Raw genomic sequence first — 22,712 nt, 5'->3', positions numbered from 1 at the left:
TTTCGGGTCCGGAGGAGATTGCGCAGATAGGGAGGGCCGAGGCCGTGGAGGGATTTAAAGACAAGGATGAGGATTTCGAAAGGGGAGTGCTGCCAGGCCAGGAGCCAAGGTGGGTCAATGAGCACAGGGTAGGGGGGGAGCTGCTAGGGAAATGGCACTTGGCGTGGGTGAGGCTACGGGCAGCAGAGTATCGGGTGAAGTTAAGCTTAGCGGAGAGGGTGGAAGGCGACAACAAATACTTCCCCACCGTCAAAGTGTGAGTCTGTGCGATAAGCACACATCACAGGCTGGTGCTCGATGGCCAACTGGACTGACGGAGCAAAGCACTGAAACTCTGCACCGTCCTAACTTGTGCAGAACACCATCTGTTCACCCGAGTCACAGTCACACAGCGCTTTGCTTCATTAGGAGTTGGGTAAGAATAGCCAGCAACAGCCGACACTGCTGGGATTTGAGTGGTAAACACTGCTTTTGCCTGTTTACCAATCCAATTCCAACCAAGGGGGTGAAAGATATAATTACAAAAGAAGGGATTGAGGCCTTCATCATAATTTGTGATGAAGCAACAGGAGTGGCAGACTAACTGTGTAAAACGCTGTGTTTTCTGCTTCTCTGGATCCAGACATCATTCTTCCCAGTGGACAAGTGGGTCAACCCCAGTTAAAGGTTTCGAAGCTTCGGGATGCATTTGCCTTACTCCGGTTCTCTGCGAAAGCGGGTCCGCAGCACGGTAGCGCCGCCAGGCTTCCCAGGAGCCGCCCGGTCGCATTCGTTCCCAGCTCAGTTCACAGCCAGGCCTCCTGCTGTCACCCGCATTTCGCTTGACTCTGTGGGGTTCCCCTGCTTTAGGCTGCATCGTGCCACTCGGATGCACTCCGCACTGCTGCTAAGCAGCTGGTGAACGGTCGCACGAGGTGTAGGCAATTCAGGAGAAACTCTTTTGCTCAAAGAGCGGTGAGAATGTGGAACTGGCCACCATGAGGGATAGTTAAAGTGTGAAGTATAGATGCGTTTAAGAGGAAGCTGGATAAGCCCATAAAAGAGAAAGGGATAAAGGATCGTCTCTTTTATTCTTTGATGGGGTGCGGACATCGCTAGCGAGGCCGGAAACTGTTGTCCATCCCTAATTACCCTTGAACTGAATGTCTTGCTAGCCCATTTCAGGGGGGCAGTTAAGAGTCAACCACATTGCTGTGGGTCTGGAGTCACATGGAGGCCAGGCCAGGTAAGGGCGGCAGATTTCCTTCCTTAAAAGACATTCGTGAAAATAACCACTACAATCAATGATAGCTTCATGGTCACCGTGACTGAAGCTAGCTTTTGATTGCCTAGTTTAGTCACTGAATCCAAATTTCACCAGCTGCTCTGGCAGGATTTGAGCCCAAGTCCCCAAAACAGTAGGCTGGGTTTCTAGTTTAGTGATACTACCACTATACCACCGTCTCTCCTAAATGAAGGCAGCTAAGAGGGGACTCACGTGAAGCATAAACATTGGAATGAGCCAAAAGACCTACTCCTGTGCTGCAAATTCCACCCAGTCCTGTATAGCAGCTCGAGCTCAGTTAATGCACTCCTGCCTCTTGAGTTACAGGGTTGTGGTCCCACTCCTGAACAGGACCTGAGCACAAAACTCAAGGCTAACACTCCAGTGCAATACTGAGGGCGCGCTACACTGCTGGAGGTGCTGCTTTTTGGACCAGACGTTAAGTCGATGTCCTGTCTGCCCTCTCAGGTGGATGTAAAAGACCCCGCAGCACTATTTCAAAGACGACCAGAGGAGTTATCCATGGTCTTATTGCGTGAGGTCTATTATATAATTTCACAAAAGAAACACTTGCACTTATATAGCACCTTCTGCAACCACTGAACTTCCCAAAGTGCTCTTTAGCCAATGAAGAGCAGTTGTGCTCAGTCTAACACCATCACACTTTGTCCGTAACTCTGTAATCTTCAAGTACATGTCCAACTCTGACTTCAAATTATTTATGGAATCAGCTTCCACTGCCATCTTCTCAGGTAGAATGTTCCAGATCCCGACAACTCCTGAGTGACAAAAAACTCTCCTCACCTCTGGGTCTTTAACCAATGATTAGAAATCGAAGACCTCTAGTTATTGACCCACGTCAACAGTTTTCTCTATCTTCTCCAAAAAAAAACCCTGAATCACTTTGAAGGCCTCTGTTCCAAGGAGAAGAGCCCTAACTTTTCCAACCTCTCCTCATTTTTAAAAAATAAATTACTCTTTCATGGGATGTGGGCAACACTGGCAAGGCCGGCATTTGATGCCCATATCTAATTGCCCTTGAACTGAGAGGCTTGCTCAACCATTTCGGAGAACAGTTAATAGTCAGCCACATCGCTGTGGGTCTGGGGTCACACGTAGGCTGGCCCAGGTAAGGACAGCAGATCTCCTTCCCTTAAAGGACATTGGTGAACCGAGTAATGATGGGTGCCAATGGCAACCATTACTGAGACTAGCTTCAAATTCCATCAGCCTACGCACAAACTCTTAAAGGGAGCAGGGCAAATTTATAAGGTCTTTAAGAGGGCATATGGGTTTCTTGAGCCTACAAAGGGAAGCATAGAATATAAGAGTAAGGCAATGGTGTTGGAACTTCATAAATCTCCGCTTAGGCTTCAGCTGTGGGTCTGGGGTCACACGTAGGCTGGCCCAGGTAAGGACAGCAGATCTCCTTCCCTTAAAGGACATTGGTGAACCGAGTAATGATGGGTGCCAATGGCAACCATTACTGAGACTAGCTTCAAATTCCATCAGTCACCATGGTAGGATTTGAACCCTTGCTTCCTGAGCACGAGGCCTAGGCCTGTGGGATCACCGGGCCTACAACATCAACATTACACCAGCGTCTCCCACTTGACTGAAGCCCTGCATTCCTTGTAGCCGCCGCTGTGCCCTTTCCTGGGCACGCCTTTCCTGAAGCATCCGGAATTGTCCAATATTCCAGCTGAAGCCTAAGCGGAGATTTATGAAGTTCCAACACCATTGCCTTACTCTTATATTCTATGCTTCCCTTTGTAGGCTCAAGAAACCCATATGCCCTCTTAAAGACCTTATAAATTTGCCCTGCTCCCTTTAAGAGTTTGTGCGTAGGGACAACAAGGTCTCTCTGCTCATCTGCATTTTTCAAGATGGTGTCTTTCCATGTTAGTCCTCCCATCGTGCATCACCTCATACTCCTCAGTATTGGAATCCATCCGGCACCCTTCTCTTACAGAAAAACAGAAAATGCACGGAAAAACTCAGCAGGTCTGGCAGCATCTGTGGAGAGAGAAACAGGGTTAACTAACCAGGGTTAGGCCGGGACTTCCCGGTCCGGCCTAGGCGGGACCCGCCCCGGGGGATGTGGTGGGACCCACCTCGCGTGGTGGTGGGGGAGGGGAGGGGGGGGTGTGCGTGGTCCAGCCAAACTCCGCTGAATTTCGGCGGGACCGGAAGGTCCTGGCAGTGGGCAGGGCCAGAAAACCCCAGCCAACCCTTTCGAATTCCCCTGACTCACTCGAAACATTGACTTGGTTTCTCTCTCTCTCTCTCCACAGATGCTTCCCAGGCCTGCTGGGTTTTTTTCCGGCATTTTCCGAATTTTATTTCAGGCTTCCAGCATTTCGCTTTTACTTGAGCCGCTCTTCTGTTGCCGGATCGAGCGAAAGGTTTTGCACTCGCGAAAACATTTCATGCTTCGGCGCGGTTTGGATTAAGGTACGTCTTAAAGGAGTGGGTTTGAAAGAGTTCAGCTCGTAATCCAGGCTGACACTCCAGTGCAGGCGCTGTCAACAAACATTCGCCAGAGAAAGCTCACCAGCCATTTTCACTTAGTCACACCGAGCAACTTACTTACACGACCAATCTTATTTAATTTCTTCAACAGTTCCTTAAAGCACTCTGCCACTTTGGTCACCCGATGTCAGTTTGACCCACTCCCCACGGGTGACACAGTCAGGCGCACCAGGAGGCTGACCATCCCACCGATTGGCTTGAGCCGCGTCAACATCAGCGGCGTCCCTCTGCTGTGCGGCAATCTTCCCTCTGTCTGAGTGGGTAACACTCCCCATCTCTGACTACCAGCAAGTTGCTGATTCAAGTCCCACTCCAGAATACTTGAGCGAAACAGTCCAGTGCTGCACTGTCAGAGGTGCTGTTTTTCCAGCTGGGACGTTGAAACGAGGACCTGTCTGCCTCTCTCAGGTTGGACGGTAAAGATCCCATGCCATTGTTCTGAAGAAGAGGAGGAAACCCTCCCTGCCTGGCCAACATCTGCCCGCGGACTAGCCCATGAAGCAAATCTAGGCGTTTATCATAAAAGCAAAATACTGCGGATGCTGGAAATCTGAAATAAAAATAGAAAGTGCTGAAAAACTCAGGTCTGACAGCATCTGTGGAGAGAGAAACAGCTAACATTTCGAGTCCGCATGATCCTTCAGAGCTAAAGAGAAGTCAAAATGTGATGGAATTTATACTGTTTAAGTGGGGGTGGAGCAGGTGAAGCTGGATAGAAGGTCAGCGATAGGTGGGGGCAAAGGAGAGATTGACAAAGGTGTCATGGACATAAGACAACGGGAGTGTTAATGGTAGTGATAAGAGCTAAAGCAGGCGCTGATAGTGGCGTAAAGGTAAGAAAGCAGAATGTGTTGACAGCAGAACAAGGGTCAACACTCTGTGAAAGAACAACATGGAACAAGGAACAGATGTCCCTTTTGGAGATGGGGTGGGGGGAGGGGGTGGTGGTTGGGGAAACATGATAGAAAAGGGGATAAGGGAATGAAAAAGGGATAAAACAATGAGTAAAAAAGAAAAGTAATTTTCTTAAAAAGGGATTAAGAAGAGGAGCGAAGATAGAGAGACATTTATCATATTGCTGTTTGTGGGAGCTTGCTGTGCACATTGGCTGCTATGTCTTCCACATTACAACAGTGATGACATGGTGTGTCATCTCATTTACTTGTCGTATTAGCTTCGGGGATCTGTGGTTATGCATCCCTAGGTTCTTCTGTTCCGCTACACTTCAGAGTATCTTACCAATTACTGTATATTCCTCTACCTGGTATCATGAACATTGAACTTTGCAAGAAGCTTATGTTTTGAAATGTCCCTTTCACCCAAAGTAAAACAGATGGTTGAAAAGGGGGGGGGTTGGTGGATTCCTGGCAAACGCCTCATTTCTGAGAATTGTCCATGTGACCTAGGTTGTTGTGGAGATGAGAACTGGGAAAAGGGAAAAAAAGAAACAGGAACAAAGAGACAGCTAGAGTTCCACAGCTGTGGGGAGAACAGTGAAGAAACACACACAGAAGCAAGGAGAGTTCTGTAAGAAAAGAACGGCTTAGACAAGCTGTGAAATGGGGCTATGGGCGACGGTGGGTTTTCCAGTCGAAGGATAAAAGGACAGGGACTGGGAGACTGTGGGTGTAAGGCAGCTGAGGTGGAAAGTCGTGGCACAGTTAGTGAAGGAGGCCAAAAGAGCTGATTCCATGGGCAGGTGTTGCGCGGATCCAGAAAGGTGCGCATTTTAGGCAGACATTGTACCTGTGAAACTGTGGGTGATGAAGCTGTGCTCAGATGGGACTCCTGACCTGGTCTGCATGAATAAGGGGTAGGGTACTCAACCACTCAGAAACCGAACTGGACTAGCCATAGAAATACTATGGCTACAAGAGCAGGTCAGAGGCTCGGAATCCTGCACCGAGTAACTCACCTCCTGACTCCCAAAAGCCTGTCCACCATCTACAAGGCACAAGTCAGGAGTGTGATGGAATACTCCCCACTTGCCTGGATGAGTGCAGCTCCAGCAACACTCAAGGAGCTTGACACCACCCAGGGACAAAGCAGCCCACTTGATCAGCACCCATCCTCCAACATAAAGGCCCAAGCCTGAATATTGTCCAGGCATTTGGATATGGACTGCTTCAGTGTCTGAGGAGCCGCGAATGGTGCTGAACATAGTGCAATCATCAGCGACCATCCCCACTTCTGACCTTATGATGGAAGGAAGGTCATTGATGAAGCAACTGAAGATGGTTGGGCTGAGGACACTACCCTGAGGAACTCTTGCAGTGATGTCCTGGAGCTGAGATGACTGACCTCCAACAACCGCAGCCATCTTCCTTTGTGCTGGGTATGACCCCAACCATTGGAGAGTTTTCCCCCTGATTCCCATTGACTCCAGTTTTGCTAGGGCTCCTTGATGCCACACTCGTTCAAATGCTGCTTTGATGTCAAGGGTAGTCACTCTCACCTCATCTCAAGTTCAGTTCTTTTGTCCATGTTTGGCCCAAGGCTGTAATGAGGTCAGGAGTCAAGTGGCCCTGGCAGAACCCGAACTGCGTACCATGTTACTCCTTGATTTGCCTGAACTCATGTCTTGACCTTGTACTGTTCCCTTCCTTTTGGCCTCTTACCTCTCTGGCTCCATCTAAGCTGTGACAAAGGCTTTTGCAGAGTTGAGGCGCCAATTGAGTCTTTAGAATGTTTAGAAGGGCTTTTGGAATTCTTGTCATTCAATTATAACACTTTACTTTTCCCATCCTTTTAATTTCACTTATCCCTCTACTTGTCAGCCTATTAAATTACACACTCACCTTTAATTTCCCCCATCCCTTTAATTATTGTCCCCACCTGAACATACAAACATATGAAATAGGAGCAGAAGTAGGCCATTTGGCCCCTCAAGTCTGCTCAGCCATTCAATAAGATCATGGTTGATCTGTTTGTGTTTCGAGTTCTACATTCCCATCTACCCATGATAGCTTTCGATTCCCTTGCCTAACAAGAATCTATCTACCTCTGTCTTAAAAATATTCAATGTCCCCCACTTCCACCACCTTCTGAGGCAGAGAGTTCCAAAGTCACACAACCCTCAGAGAAAAAATTCTCCTCATCTCTGTCCTAAAAGGGCACCCCCTAAATTTAAAACAGTGACCCCTCGTTCTGGACTCACTCACAAGAGGTAACATCTTTTCTATGTCTGCCTTGTCAAGACCATTCAGGATCTTATATACGTCAATCAAGACACCCCTCACTCTTCTAAACTCCAGTGGAAACAAGCCCAGTCTGTCCAACCTTTCCTCATGAGACAACCCACTCATTCCAGGTATCAATCTAGTAAACCTCCTCCAACGCATTTACATCCTTCCTTAAATAAGAAGGACAATGCCCTGTATAACTAAAGCATAATATCCTTACTTTCATGTTCAATTTCTTTCGTAATAAAGGATAGCATTCCATTAGCCTTCTTAATTACTTGCTGCACCTGCATACTAAGTTTTCGTGACTCATGCACAAGAACACCCAGATCCCTCTGCACCTCAGGATTTTGTAGTTGTTCTCCGTTTAATTAATACTCTGCTTTTTTATTCTTCCTGTCAAAGTGAACTACTTCACATTATACTCCATCTGCCAGTATAATCCACTCACTCAACTTATCTACATCCATCTACAAGCCCCTTATGTCTTCTTCACAACATACTGTCCTACCTATCTTTGTGCCCTCTGCAAATTTAGCTATCATGCCTTTGCTCTCCTCATCTGAGTCATTGACTCCTTTCAATCTCTCTCAACCCTACGAGTGTGCTCCGGGTTCACCTATAAGAATCTGCAGCTGGAAGCCCGTGTTTAATATGATAGTTACAGAAGATCACTGGTACAAGTCGCGCACCTCATTAGCGCAAAGCTTGTTCCTGACCATTCCGCTACACACTGCCCAGTATTGTTAAATCAGAGTTCAGTGGTGCTTTCTACTCTGGCACATTGCCATCTTCCTGAAGCTAAACTTTGCTTTTAGATTGGTTACTAACTGTGAACCCTCAATATTGCTGCTTCTGCCTATTACATTTTGAAGGCTAATAATTAAAGAGGGAATAGGAGGAGTAGACCATACAACCTCTCGCGTTTGCTCCACCATTCAACATGATCATGGCTGACCTCCTGTCTCAACTCTGCTTTCCTGCCTGCTCCATATAGCCCTCGATTCTCTGAGAGACCAAAAGTCTATCTCAGCCTTAAATGTATTGCATGATGGAGCATCCACAACCCTCTGGGGTAGAGAATTCCAAAGGTTCACAACCCTTTGAGTGAAGACATTTCTCCTCATCTCAGTCCAAAGTGATTGGCCCCTTATCCTGAGACTGTGCCCCCCACTGTTTTAGGTTCCCCAACCAGCGGAGACAATCTCTCAGCGCTCACCCGATCAAACCCCTTCAGAATCTTGTAGGTCTCAATGAGATCGCCTCTCATTCTTCTGAACTCCCGAGAATGAAGGCCAAATTTACTCAGCCTCTCATCATAGGGAAATCCTCTCATCCCAGGGACCAATCCAGTGAGCCTTCACTGTACCGCCTCCAATGCAAGTATATCCCTTCTTAAATATGAAAGTGTGGTTTCAGCAAAGCCCTGTACAATTGTAGTGAGGCTTCTTTATTCTTGTACTCCAAGCCCCCTTGCAATAAAGGCCAACGTTCCATTTGCCTTCCTAATGTCTTGCTGCACCTGCATGCTAACTCGCTGAGTTCCTTTCATGAGAATGTCCAAGTCGCTGGACATCAACATTTAAAAGTTTCATGCTTTTTTAAAAATAACCTGCTTTTCTATTCTTACTATCAGAGTGGATAACCTCTGACTTCCCTACATCATATCTGTCATCTTTAACCTGTCTATAGCTCTTTTTGCAGCTTCTTTGTGTCCTCCTCACAGCTTACGTTCCCATCTTCTTTTGTATCATCAGCAAACAGGAATACATTTCTCTCTGTATCTTCAGGTAAGTCATTAATATAAATTATAAATAGCTGATGGCCCAGCACTGATCCTTGTGGGCGCTCCACTAATCAAAACCTGCCAACGTAAAAATGTCTCGTTTATCCCCACTCTTTGTTTCCTGTCCATTAACCAATCCTCTATCCATGCTAATGTAATGTATTACCCCCAACTCCATGAACCCTTATCTTGTGTATTAACCTTCTGTAAAGTATAGACCGTACTGAATGCCTTTTGGACATTCGAGTATATTACCTTTGCTGGTTCCCCTTAATTGCCCCTACTATTTACATCCTCAAAAAAATTAATACATTTGCAAACACAATTTCTCTTTCATAAAACTATGTTGCCTTTGTCTGATGTTATGATCTGGTTAGGGACCAGTAACTTTTTGTGTAAAGTAGAAAAAGTCTGAAGTCCCGCTTACCCATGAAGAGAACAAAGCCACAAGGTTTCAAACAAGCAAAATAAACTTAATAAAGTCAGAAAAGTAAAACAATATAAAAATCCAATTCCACATTTAATTAATTGAATTCAAATTCCGCAGCTACCATGGTGGTGTCTGAAACTGTGTCCCCAGAGAATAGCCTGAGTCTCTGGATTACTAGTCCAGTGATATTGCCGCCATCTCCCTCTGATATTAATTACCTAAATTCCTCACTCTATTAGCCCGGGATTACCCTTTGTTCCTGGTATATAACTTGTGTGTTTGACTGTGAAGACAGGCATAAAATATTTGTTCAACCACTCTACCAGTTCCTCATTCCTTGTGACGACTTCTCTTCCCTACTTTAGCCACTCTCCTTTTTATATACTTGTAAAAGCTCTTACAATTTGCTTTCATGTTCCAGGCTAGTTTATTACTTTCTACTTTTTTTCCTTTTTTTTTAAATCATCTTTCTGGTGGCCCGTTTCTGGCTTCTGAAACTTTCCCCATCTGCAGCTGATTAGCAATGTTCTTAGTTAAATTCTTACCAAATGCAGTTTTGTCTTCCTCGCTTAATTTGTTGAGGCATCGCTCCATTTCTTTTTTGATCATGCACTCTGGGTGGATTCCATTAGCCTGAAAGGAAAGGCAAATAGGAACATGATGGTAGTCTCGAGGAATTTTAAACAAGCAAAACACACTGACACTGGTGCATAGCCACACCTCCATCGCCCGCTAGAAATCCAACAGCGGACCTTTCTCCTGCCATGTCCACCCTTGCCCCCATCCCCGCCCCCCTCCAAACACTGCCATTAGATAGTTGAATCCTCAAAATGCTGTACAAAGAATGGTATAACTCAATGGTAGAGTGTTATGACATGGTAGGTGCTATGTGCCAGGCCGACCAGATCCCCAAGGGAAACCTGGCCACGCTTCTAATTCAAGTTTTTTTTTCATTTGCAACTGAATCTTTGTTAATTCAAAGGAGCCACTAGCTTCAGGTATCCCTTCCAATTTCAAATTCTGCGCTGTTACTTCAATCATGTCTGCTTTCTTTGCCCCGACGGTTACCCTCAACTACAACTTATCCACCAACTCTGTTACCTTACCCTTAGTTATTTTTTTCTAAACCAATCAGAGTTGTGTCTTCTACTCCCAGAAAAGTCTTAGCAAAGGATAAAGACATATTTGCAGTCCCACCATTTTAAAATCCCTCAACACCTAATCCTGAGTTCAATGTCCTTCTTGTCCTCGTAGCCTTACGATTCACCAACTCTAAACCAATCAACAAATTTCAAAATTCCCGCAACGAGCCCCCAAATTTGATATGATGTTGTCATGAAAATATAATAATTTTCATAATACTATTGTGGTTTATTGCAAAGGTAGGTTAATAGCGCGGTTTGGATTAGTTTCTCAGTGTGGATGTGCGTGTGGGGAATTTAATTGAATTGGAGGCAGCTTTTGAGCCATCAAAAGGGAAGCTAGGTTTGAAATGCTAAATATGTGAACATGGCTGAAGTTTTAGAATGTGAGATGTGAAGAACATTTGCATTTTTAGATAAATTAGGTTAGCCTGAATTTCAAAGGGATGGTAAGATGTTACACCTAGGAAAACAGTGTATTTATTTTTCCCAATGGTTACTGATATGAGTACTATGAAAGATTTACATTATGAGAAAAGTAAAGTTGCAAAGATATATTGGAACAATGGAATTTACATTAAAAAGGGAGAAACATGTATAAAGGAGATGAGGTTATGTGTAAGGGGGAAGGCATTCTAAGATCTAACACAGCTGTGAAAAGACTCCAGCCTATATGTATCAAGTTGCTATCTATAGGAACCAAAGCTAAGAAAACTCACTGTAAATATCACTGTCCAGAGTATTACGTGCTTTTGCTGGGTCTGTTGAAATTTAGTTGTTTTACTGTTGCCTTAATGGAGGTGTAAGTGGGAGTCAGATTAATTAGGGAATTTAGGAGTTATTATAGTAGCAATTTGTAGACCTATGTATGTAATTAAAATCTTTCCTTCTATTAATAAATGTTTAATATAGTTTTGTAAAAAAAACCTCTAAGATTCGGTGGACATAGTACTACTGAATTCAAGGCATGCATCTCTAAGTAAAATACAAATTGCAAAACAGTTGTGACAGCTATTTCAAGTTTCCTGTGATTTAAGCATCTTGGCGTTTACCATCCAGTGTGCCAAAGCAGAGGTGGCAGGTGATATGTGCCAGACAGACCAAATCCACAAAGGAAACTTGACCATGCTATCATAAAAATTTTGCAATTCGTATTTATTATGAGAAGATTTGTGCACTGAATTCAAGAGCAGTGAATCCACTAACGCCTTTAGTGATTTTAAAAATTAAACAAAAACATTTATTAACAAAAAAAGTGCAAACACAGACATGATATTACAGTTACTTAATATGAAACAAATCCCAAAGTTCCTATTTAACCTGACTCCCAACGATACACCTCCTTTAAGGCAATAGTCCAAAATAGATTTTAAATTTAAATAAGCAATCCAGCAAGGTTACCACAGCGCCCACTTGACAGTGGAATTCCAGAGGCATTTAACACAACTTTAGTACTAGACACAGAAGACTTCTGCTAAAGTGGCTAGAGGCTTTTCCCAAAGGCTGCTTTACATGGTGTACCTTTCATAATGTTGTGCACGGCCTCCCCCCACATAACCTTCCATCCTTCTTTATATATGTTTATTTCTCTTTAATGTATAAAGTCCGATTGTTCTACATGTCTTCCGAAATTTACTTTGTCCATAATATAAAAATCTTTCATGTTGCCGGTATGGTCAGTACCTTTGGGAAAAATAAACATACCGCTTCGCCTTGATTATATTATAGACTCATAGATGTTTACAGCACAGAAGGAGGCCATTCAGCTCATTTTGTCCACGCTGGTCAACAAAGATCTGACTACATTAATCCCATTTTCCAGCGCTTGGCCCATAACCCTGGAGGCTATGGCAATGTAAGCAAACATCTAAATACTTCCTAAATGTTACAAAAGTTTCTGATTCAATCACCGTTTCAGGCAGTGAGTACCAGACTCCCACCATCCTCTGGGTGAAGAATTTTTCCTCAACTCCCCTCTTAGCCTTTTACCTCTTACCTTAAATCTATGCCCCCTGGTTATTGACCCCTCTACCAATGGAACAAGTGCCTTCCTATCCACCCTATCCATCACCCTCATAATCTTTTATACCTCTATCAGGTCTCCCCTCAACCTTCACTGCTCCAAGGAAAACAACCCCGGCCTACTCAATCTTTCCTCATAGTTCAGACCCTCCAGCCCAGGCAGCATCCTGGTAAATCTCCTTTGCACCCTCTCCAGTGCAATCACATCCTTCCTATAATGTGGTGACCAGAACTGCACAGAGTACTCCAGCTGTGGCCTAACCAGCATTTTATACAGTTCCAGCATAACCTCCTTGCTCTTGTATTCTATGCCTCAGCTTATGAAGGCAAATATCCCCTATGCCTTCTTAACCACCTTTTCTACATGCCCTGCTACCTTCAGGGATCTGTGGATATGCACACCAAGGTCCCTCTGATCTTTAGTACTTTCCAGGGTCCTACCATTTATAGTGTAATCCCTTGACTTGTTAGCCCTCCCCAAGTGCATTACCTCACACTTTTCCAGGTTGAATTCCATTTGCCACTGCTCTGTCCACCTGACCAGTCCATTGATATCCTCCTGCAGTTTACGGCTATCCTCCTCACTATTTACCACCATACCAATTTTCCTGTCATCCACAAACTTCTTGATCATACATTTAAGTCCAAACCATTTATGTACACCACAAACAGCAAGGGCCCAGCACCGAACCCTGTGGAACCCCACTGGAAACAGACTTCCAGTCACAGAAACATCCCTCTACCATCACACTCTGCTTCCTGCCTCTCAGCCAATTTTGGATCCAACGTGCCACTTTGCCTTGGATCCCATGAGCTCTTACTTTCTTGACCAGTCTGCCATGAGGAACCTTATCAAAAGCCTTGCTAAAGTCCATGTAGACCACATCAAATGTGTTACCCTCATCAACACCCCTGGTTACCTTCTCAAAAAATTTGATCAAATTTGTCAAACACGACCTTCCCTTAACAAATTCATGCTGACTATCCCTGATTAATCCGTGTCTCTCCAAGTACAGATATATTCTGTCCCTCAGAACTCTTTCTAGTAACTTCCCCACCACCGAGGTTAGACTGACTGGCCTGTAATTTCCTGGTCTAACCCTTCCCCCCCTTTTTAATAATGGGACAACGTTAGCAGTCCTCCAGTCCTCTGACACCTCACCTGTGGCTAGGGGTGATTGGAAAATCACTGCCAGGGCCCCTGATATCTCTTCCCTTTCCTCCCTCAATGGCCTGGGATACATCTCATCCAGAGCTGTGGATTTATTCACTTTTAAGGCCACTAAACCCACTAGTACCTCCTCTGTCTCTCTCTCTCCCTCCAAGTTAACTTCCTCTAACATTTCACAGTCCTCCACTCTAATGTCTATACCTTGTCAGCTGTAAACATCCTACCATCCCTTTGAAAATCAAACAACCCCTTCACTTCTCTAAAAAGGCAAATTTCATTCGCACCTTATCTGTGGAACGCTCATTCTCGCCTGTCCATCTCCATTTCAAAAGTCTGCTTTACAGCGAACTCTTACAATAATTTCAATCTTGCAGACTACCTGACTCTAATTCAATTAAATCAGTCACACAGACAGAACCATCCACACTTACACCCAGAAGGCTACAATAATGTCATGAAAAATATTATATCTTCGAGACATAGAGCAACACTGTCACTGGGATTGATCTCCCTCAGGGAAGGCAGCTTGAGTAGGAGTGTACGAAGCTGTGAGGGGTTTTGATAGAATAAGTAGGGGGGAAACCATATCCACACTGGCAGAAGAACACCGGTTTAAGATCATTGGCAGAAGCACCAGCGGAGAAATGAGGAGAATTTTTTTTTAATGTACTGTGAGTTGTGATCTGGAATGCACAGGCTTAGTGGGCACTGGAAGCAGATTCACTTTCAAACAGGAGTTGTATAAATAATCGAAGCAGAGAAATTTTTCTGGCACCAGGGAAAAAACAAGGGAGTGAGGGTAATGGGATAGCTCTTTCAGAAGGGCAAACACAGGATCGATGGGCTGAATGGCTTTGCTCTGTGGCAATGGTGTTGGGTTTCACTGAAAAGCAATGAGCTACAAACAAGAGAAGAAGCTGTGGAAGAGCAGTGTCTCAGACTGGTGGACAACTAGATAATGAACGTACTGCTAACACCATACAGTCAGGAGGGAGTTGCCCTGGGAGTCCTCAACATAGACTCCGGACCCCATGAAAGTGTATGACATCAAGTGTAACATGGTCAAGGAAACCTCCTGTTGATTATTGCCAACTGCACCACTCTCAGCTGATGAAACACCACTTGGAAGAAGCACTGAGAGTAGCCAGGGCACAGAATGTACTCTGGGTGGGGGGGCTTCAATACGCATCCCTAAGAGTGGCTCAGTAGCAAAACTACTGACAGAGCTGGCCGAGTACTGAAGGACATATCTGCAAGCTGGGCCTGCAGCAGATGTTGAGAGAACCAACAAAAAGGAAAAATCCACTTGAGCTTGCCCTCACCTATCCACCTTTCATATCCAGCATGAGTTGCTATTGATTACTGTCCGTGGCAGTGTTGGCAGGAGGGACCACCACCCAGTCCCTGTGGAGAGAAAGACCCAGGTGGAGATGGTGGCACCATGGTAACGTCACTGCACCAGTAATCTGGAGGCCAGGCTGATTCTCTGCAGACACGCAGCTGGTAGAACTTAAATTCAAATAACAAAATCGTCTGGAATTGAAAGTCAGCCTCAGTAATGGTGACTGTGAAACTGTCATCGATTGTTGTAAAAAAAAAACCTAACTGGTTCACTAATGCCCCTTAGGGAGGGAAATCTGCCATCCTTACTTGGTCTGGCCTACATGTGACTCCAGACCCACACCCATGTAGTTGACTCTTAACCACCCTCTGAAATGGCCTAGCAAGCCACTCAGTTCAAGGGTAATTAGGGATGGGCAATAAAAGCCTGCTTGTCAGTGATGCACACATCCCATAAAAGAATAAAGACAAAACAAACAACATTGTGTTTTGTGGCCCTACCACCGTGCTAAATGGATAGATTCAGGACAGGCCTAGCAACTCAAGACTCGGCACCCATGAGGTGCTGCAGGCCATCAACAGCAGCAGAATTGTACTCAGCCACAGTCTGTAAGCTCATGGCCCAGCATATTCCCCCGCTCTACCATTACCACCAAGCCAGGGGAGCAACCCTGGTTCAATGAAGAGTGCAGGAGGTCATACCAGGAGCAGCACCAGGCATACCTAAAAATGAGATGTCAACCTGGTGAAGCTACAACATTGGACTACTTACGTGCCAAACAGCATTAGCAGCAACTGATAGACAGAGCTAAATGACCCCACAACCCAACGGATCAGATCTGAGCTCTGCAGTCCTGCCACATCCAGTCGTGAATGGTGGTGGACAATTAAACAACTCACTGGAGGAGGAGGCTCCACAAATATCCCCATCCTCAATGATGGGGGAGCCCAGCACATTAGTGCAAAAGGTAAGGCTGAAGTATTTGCTGCAATATTCAGCCAGAAGTGCCAAGTGGATGCTATGAAAATATAATTCTCATAATATACGGTGATTTATGTTAAAGATAGGTTAATAGCAGGGCTTGGATAGTTGTGTGTGTGTGTGTGTGTATATGTATGTGTGTGTGTGTGAGGAATTTAATTGAATTAGAGACAGCTGGTCTGGAGCTTTTGAGTTATCAACAAGAAGCTGGGTTTGAAATGCTAAATACATAAACATGGCTGAAGTTTGAGAATGTGAGATGCGAGGGAAATTTGCATTTATAGATAAATTAGGTTGGTTTGAATTTCAAAGAGATGGTGAGATGTTACACCTAGCCAGAAGAAGCTAAGCCAAACAGCGTGTTTATTTTTACTAAATGTTTCTGATAACATGAACACGTTGAAACGATTTATATAATAAGAAAAGTAAAGTTCCAAAGACATATCAGAACAATGGAATTGGCATTAAAAAGGGAGAAACATGCATAAAGGAGATGAAGTTATGTGTAAGGTGGAAGGCATCCTAAGGTTTAACACAAGGGTGAAAAGGCTCCAGTCTCTGTGCACCAAGTTGCTGTCTACAGGAACCAGAGCTGAGGAAACTCACTTTGAATTCTCCTATTGAGGCTATCGTGTTGCCTTGCCTGGGTCTGTTTAAGTCTAAGTTAAAAACAAAATACTGCAGGTGCCGGAAACCTGAAACAAAAAAAAACAGAAAGTGCTAGAAAAGCTCAGCAGGTCTAGCAGCAGCTGTGGAGACAGAAACAGAGTTAACATTGCGATTCTGTATGACTCTTCTACAGAGCCGGGTAGTGTCCTGGGCTCTGGAAAAGGGTCATACGGACTCAAAGCGTTAACTCTGTTTCTCTCTCCACAGATGCTGCTGGACCTGCTGAGCTTTTCCAGCATTTTCTGTTTCTGTTTCAGTGTAAATCTATTTGTTTTTACAGTTGCCTTAACGGGGGTGTAACTGGAAGCCAGATTAATTAGGGGATTTAAGAGTTGTTACAGCAGTAATTTGTAGACCTATGTATGTGCTCGAATCTTTCCATTTGTTGATAAATGGTTAATTTAGTTTTCTAAAAACCTCTGAAGCCATATTACTTCTGAATTCAGGGCACGCATCTCGAAATAAAATACAAATCGCGTAACCATTGTGACCACGTGATCAAGTTTCCCTCGTGGATTTTATCTGCCTGGCGCTTATCATTACAGTGCATGATCCATCTCGGCCTCCTCTGCAGGTCCCCAGCATCACAGATGCCAGTCTTCAGCTCAATAGATTCACACCACATGATATCAAGAAACAACTGAAGGCACTGGATACTGTAAAGGCTATGGGCCCTGACAACATTCAACAATTGTAACTGAAGACTTGTGCTCCAGAACTAGTGGCCAAGCTGTTCAGGTACAGCTACAACACTGGCATCTACCCAGCTATGTGGAAATTTGCTCAGGCATGTCCTGTACACAAAAAAGCAGGACATACCTAACCCAGCCAATTCCGCCCCATTAGTCTGCTCTTGATCATCAGTAAAGTGATGGAAAGGATCATCAACAGTGCTATCAAGCGGCACTTGCTTAGCAATAACCTACTCACTGTTGCCCAGTTTGGGTTCTGCAGAGAGTGGCTCAGCTCCTGACCTCATTCCAGCCTTGGTTCAAGCATAGACTAAAAAATCGGAATTCCTGAGTTCATGTGGGACTATGTGGGAGGTAGGATTAGTAAGTTTGCGGATGATACAAAGATTGGCCGGGTGGTTAACAATGAGGTTGAGTGTCTTGGGCTACAGGAATATATAGATGGGATGGTCAAATGGGCAGATAAGTGGCAGATGGAATTTAACCCGGAAAAGTGTGAGGTGATACACTTTGGAAGGAGTAATTTGACAAGGAAGTATTCAATGAACGGCATGACTCTAGGAAGTTCTGAGGAATAAGGGGACCTTGGCGTGTGTGTCCATAGATCTCTGAAGGCGGAGGGGCATGTTAGTGGGGTGGTGAAAAAGGCAAATGGGACACTTGTCTTTATCAATCAAGGCATAGATTACAAAAGTAGGGAGGTCATGTTGGAGTTGTATAGAACCTTGGTGAGGCCACAGCTGGAGTACTGTGTGCAGTTCTGGTCGCCACATTATAGGAAGGATGTGGAGGGGGTGCAGAGGAGATTCACCAGGATGTTGCCTGGAATGAAACATTTAAGTTATGAAGAGAGGTTGGATAGACTTGGGTTGTTTTTGTTGGAGCAGAGAAGACTGAGGGGCGACCTGATCGAGGTGTATAAGGTTATGAGGGACATGGACAGGGTGGATAGGGAGCAGCTGTTCCCCTTAGTTGAAGGGTCAGCCACAAGGGAACATAAGTTCAAGGTGAGGGGCAGGAGGTTTAGGGGGGATGTGAGGAAAAACTTTTTTACCCAGAGGGTGGTGACGGTCTGGAATGCGCTGCCTGGGAGGGTGGTGGAGGTGGGTTGCCTCACATCCTTTAAAAAGTACCTGGATGAGCACTCGGCACGTCATAACATTCAAGGCTATGGGCCAAGTGCTGGTAAATGGGATTAGGTTGGTAGGTCAAGTGTTTCTCACGTGTTGGTGCAGACTCGATGGGCCGAAGGGCCTCTTCTGCACTGTGTGATTCTGTGATTCTGTGATTCTGAGTTCCTCAGGGTAGTGTCCTCGGCCCAACCATCTTCAGGTGCTGCATCAATGACGTTCCTTCCGTCATAAGGTCAGAAGTGGGGATGTTCGCTGATGATTGCACAATGTTCAACACCATTCGCAACTCCTCAGATACTGAAGCAGTCCATGTCCAAATGCAGCAAGACCTGGACAATATCCAGGCTTGGGCTGATAAGTGGCAAATAACATTCACAGCACACAACTGCCAGGCAGTGACCATCTGTAACACAAGGGAAATCTAACCATCGCCCCATGACTTTCAATGGCATTACCATCACTGAATCCCCCACTATCAACATCCTCGGGGTTACCATTTACCAGAAACTGAACTGGACTAGCAATATAAATACTGTGGCTACAACAGCAGGTCATAGGCTAGGAATCGTGCAGTGAGTAACTCACCTCCTGACTCCCCGAAGCCTGTGCACCATCTACAAGGCACAAGTCAGGAGTGTGATGGAATACTCCCCACTTACCTGGGTGCAGTTCCAAGGACACACAAGAAGCTTGACACCATCCACGAAAAAGCAGCCCGCTTGATCAGGGCCCATCCACCAGCTTAAGCTTTTACTCCCTACAAGATGCACTGCAGGAATTCACCAAGGCTCCTAAGACAGCATCTTCCAAACCTGTGACCTCTACCAGCTAGACGGCCAAGACAGCAGATAGATGGGAACACCAGATCTGCAAGTTCTCTTCCAAGTCACACCATCCTGACATGGAAATATATCGCCGTTTCTTCACTGTCGCTGGGTCAAAATCCTGGAACTCCCTCCCTAACAGCACTGTGGGTGTACCTACACCACAGGGACTGCAGCACTGTGAGAAGACAGCTCACCATCTTGCTCGCAATTGCAAATTCCAAAACAAAACATCTACTTCCGATGTGATTCCATGATTGGGCAGCACTTGCTGAACTTGCTAATAGCTACACTGATAATCAACTTACGATAATCATTTTACTTCATAAAGAGGATTAGTTACGCTAGAAGCTACACACATTCATACGCAGGGTCCCATCCTCTGCAAACAAAAGGAATATGTTCAAGCCTTGCACCTTTTTGAACGACCCAGGAGCTTGGAGAGCCTTTGGTTCTGCATTGCTTTCTCCCTGGCCAATCAGAGTCAACTTGCCAACCAATCAGCACCCTTTTCTCCTGTCGTATAAATTATTGCGACCATTTGAAATTTGGCATTCTTGTGTTTGTCCTGATGAGTGCAAGATGAAAAGCTTCAGCAACATGCCTCTCTTTTCAGCGATGATCTTTTTCCTGGAATAATGCACCATTACAAAGACAATAACTTGCTGTTTAGCTTTCCTTTTACACATCCCTCGGGATTTCCCTATGAGCTAATTTGGGTGTCACTCTATTTATTGCAGATGCCTCGGGTGAGGGCTTTTCAGCCAGGCTATGGGTCAGAGTTCAAAGCTGATGGCCGTCGTGGGGCCTGGCGATCCCCGTTAAGCTGAATTTCCACACAGCAAAGCTGGGACCCTCGAAATTCTGGAGCAAATTATTTTCCCCAAGTTAAAAATACTCAATTCCATGGAATTAAGATTCCCTCTTTTTTGTTGAGCAGGAAAATTCACAACTGGAGCCTCGAGGCAGACACCAACACACACGGATTGTGAAATCGCGTCATGTGATCCAAGTGCTGACTATTAGCAGCGCCTTTCCATGAATTTCCCTCGTCTGCTATTTTAACGGAGGCGTTAATCTGAATTGGGTTCACTGAATTGCGTTTCTGCTTTGGTTCCCAGTCGCACAATCTCAAGCCATAAGCCAAGTCGAGGCGTTTACGAAATAACATAAACAGATATCGCAGGAGGCTAAAACATTTGCTATTTTTGCTCCTACTCTGGCACGATTTCAGGTTCCGGCTGTCAGGGAGATTGATGAGATTTATTGAACGTGTCATCCGGTGGAAGTTGAACGAAAATGTTACAACAGCACAATGACCAGAAGAAGCAGTATTTACAATATCGCTAAATATAAAAAACAGATGGACAAGGGGGTAATCTTCCTGCTCTCTCTGCAGGGCAGGATTTTTCGGTGGGCGGGTGGGCTCAGCGGGAGCGGGAGGGGGCGCTCGTGGAGCCGTTCGCCGCCTGCAGATCAGCTCCGCGCCGCCATTTTACGCAGGCGGGCCAGTCAAGGCCTGCCCAGCGTAAGACGCAAGCAGTAGCGTTCAGCGTTACCTGTACATGCAGGGGTGGGGTGGGGGGGTAGGGGGGAGAGTTGGGGCCCTTTCGCGCTCTTCGATCTCCCTGAGGTAAGGAGCTGCCTCAGGGGAAATTGAAGGGCTTCTGAACTTTATTAAATAAAAGGTTTATAAAATGTATGTAAACATGTCCCCTTGTATGACATGTGTCACACGAGAAGGAACATGTTTTTATATTTGTGAAAATTTTGAAATTTAATTTAAAAAAAGCTTTCGGGAAGCTCATCCCGCCCGTGGGTGAGGTTTCCTAAAAATACGCGAAGGCCGCTTGGCCTTTTCGCCTGCCCACTGACCATTAGGTTGGAAGGGCAGCGTTTACAATAACCTTCATAAGATCCTTTATGGCCTTAATAGGGCCGTTTACATATTGGTGGGTGTGACACACGCCCGACGTCATCGTGCATCATTTTACACGTCGGCGTGTGGGGCCCATCCCCGCATGGCGAGTGAAAATTCCTGCCCAGTGTTACTAACACACACACACACACACACACACACACACAGGGATCTTCTCCCTTTTCCCCACTAAACCAGATGAGTGTGTGTATTTGTGTGAAGCTCCTCTGCTGACAGCACAAACACAAGTGTTAAAATGTCCCCCTTGCCTTCAAATCTGCTGACGTCACTTCAAAATAAAAACAGCCTTTACCTTGTCTGTCGATGTCCAAAAGTTCCTTTCCTCTCTGAAGTCCTTGTATGTGTTGCCACCTCCCAAATCCATGCCAATCTATCCCAACAGTTCCACGTTGTATCCGTTCAGTCAGGTCTCTGCCTCTACCACAGCACTGAAATGGCTCTTATGAAAGTTACAAGTGATATCCTGTGTGATTGTTGCATCTTTTATATATCACGGATCCCTGCAGAGATGACACTAGTTTTTAAGTGTGCAGGAACTTTACTTACAGAGTTTTAGATATTGCTTTAAAATGCCTACACTGCGCGTCCAGCTCAGCTTCTAGCACCTTCTGTGTGTCTGCTTACTTTCCTCTGAGTCAACGCCCAGGCTTAACCAATCATGCACAATGAGCATTAATCTATGACCAGACTCACATAATCAAACACAGAATAACTGTGACAAAAGTAAACATTCCCTCCTTGTCCTTTTTGGCCTGCCTGCAGCCTTTAACATGATTGATCGCACCATCCTCCTCTAACACCTCTCCTCCATTGTCCAATTGGGTTGGACTGCATGCGCTGCTTCCATTCTTATCTATTCAATCATAGCCAGAGAATCAGCTGCTGTGGCATTTCTACCCATCTGCCTTCATTACCTTTGGTGTCCCCTAAGGATCTATCCTTGGGCCCCTCCTATTTCTCATCTACATGATGCCTCTCAAAAGCATAACAGTTTCTTTGTGTACACTTAAAGGCACCCAGCTCTAGCACCTCTGCTACCCCTCTAGGCACTCTACTACCTCCCTGTTCTCAAACTGCTTGTCCAACATCCAGTGTTGGATATGCCAAAGTATTAGAATTGAATTTCAAAACAGATAAGCCATAGTCTTCAGTCTCCATTATAAACTCTGTTCCTTAGCACCAATTCATCATCCTCCCTGGCCACTGGCCCAAAGATGAACCAGACCATTCACCACCCTTAGTACCTTATTAGACTCTGAGATGAGTTTCTGACCCCATACCCTCGCCATCATCTAGACAGCTCACTTCCACCTACATCATATCTGTCTCTGTCCTCGCCTCGCTCCATAAGCTGAAACCCTTATCCATAACTGTTACTGAATCATAAAAACATATAGCATAGCAGGAGGCCATACAGTCCATCATGCTCATTCCAGCTCCTTTGAAAGAGCTATCTAATTAGTCCTACTGCCCTGCCGTGTCCTTTCCCTGCAAACTCTATGCCTTTTGAGTATTTATCCAATTCCCTTTCGAAAGTTATTATTGAATCTGTTTCCAGGCAGTGAATTTGAGATCCTAACCACTCACGGTGTTAAAGAAGCCT

At 45.2% G+C, this 22,712-nt stretch overlaps 1 protein-coding gene across 2 annotated transcripts in view; it reads right to left on the bottom strand.

Moving 5' to 3' along the window:
* The window catches only part of LOC144675995 (pituitary adenylate cyclase-activating polypeptide type I receptor-like), a 189,902-nt gene that overhangs the window by 96,551 nt on the left and 70,639 nt on the right, over positions 1–22,712 (bottom strand). For both annotated transcript variants that reach the window (XM_078536516.1, XM_078536524.1), the window contains exon 3: positions 9,740–9,827. In XM_078536516.1, the coding sequence (XP_078392642.1) occupies positions 9,740–9,827 (88 nt within the window). The remainder of the gene's footprint in view (positions 1–9,739; positions 9,828–22,712) is intronic.

This window comes from Cetorhinus maximus, chromosome 3 (assembly GCF_964194155.1).
Source record: "Cetorhinus maximus chromosome 3, sCetMax3.hap1.1, whole genome shotgun sequence".
Classification (NCBI taxonomy): Eukaryota; Metazoa; Chordata; class Chondrichthyes; order Lamniformes; family Cetorhinidae; genus Cetorhinus; species Cetorhinus maximus.
Note: the sequence above shows the minus strand (reverse complement) of the source record. Positions and strands in the feature narration are given on the sequence as shown.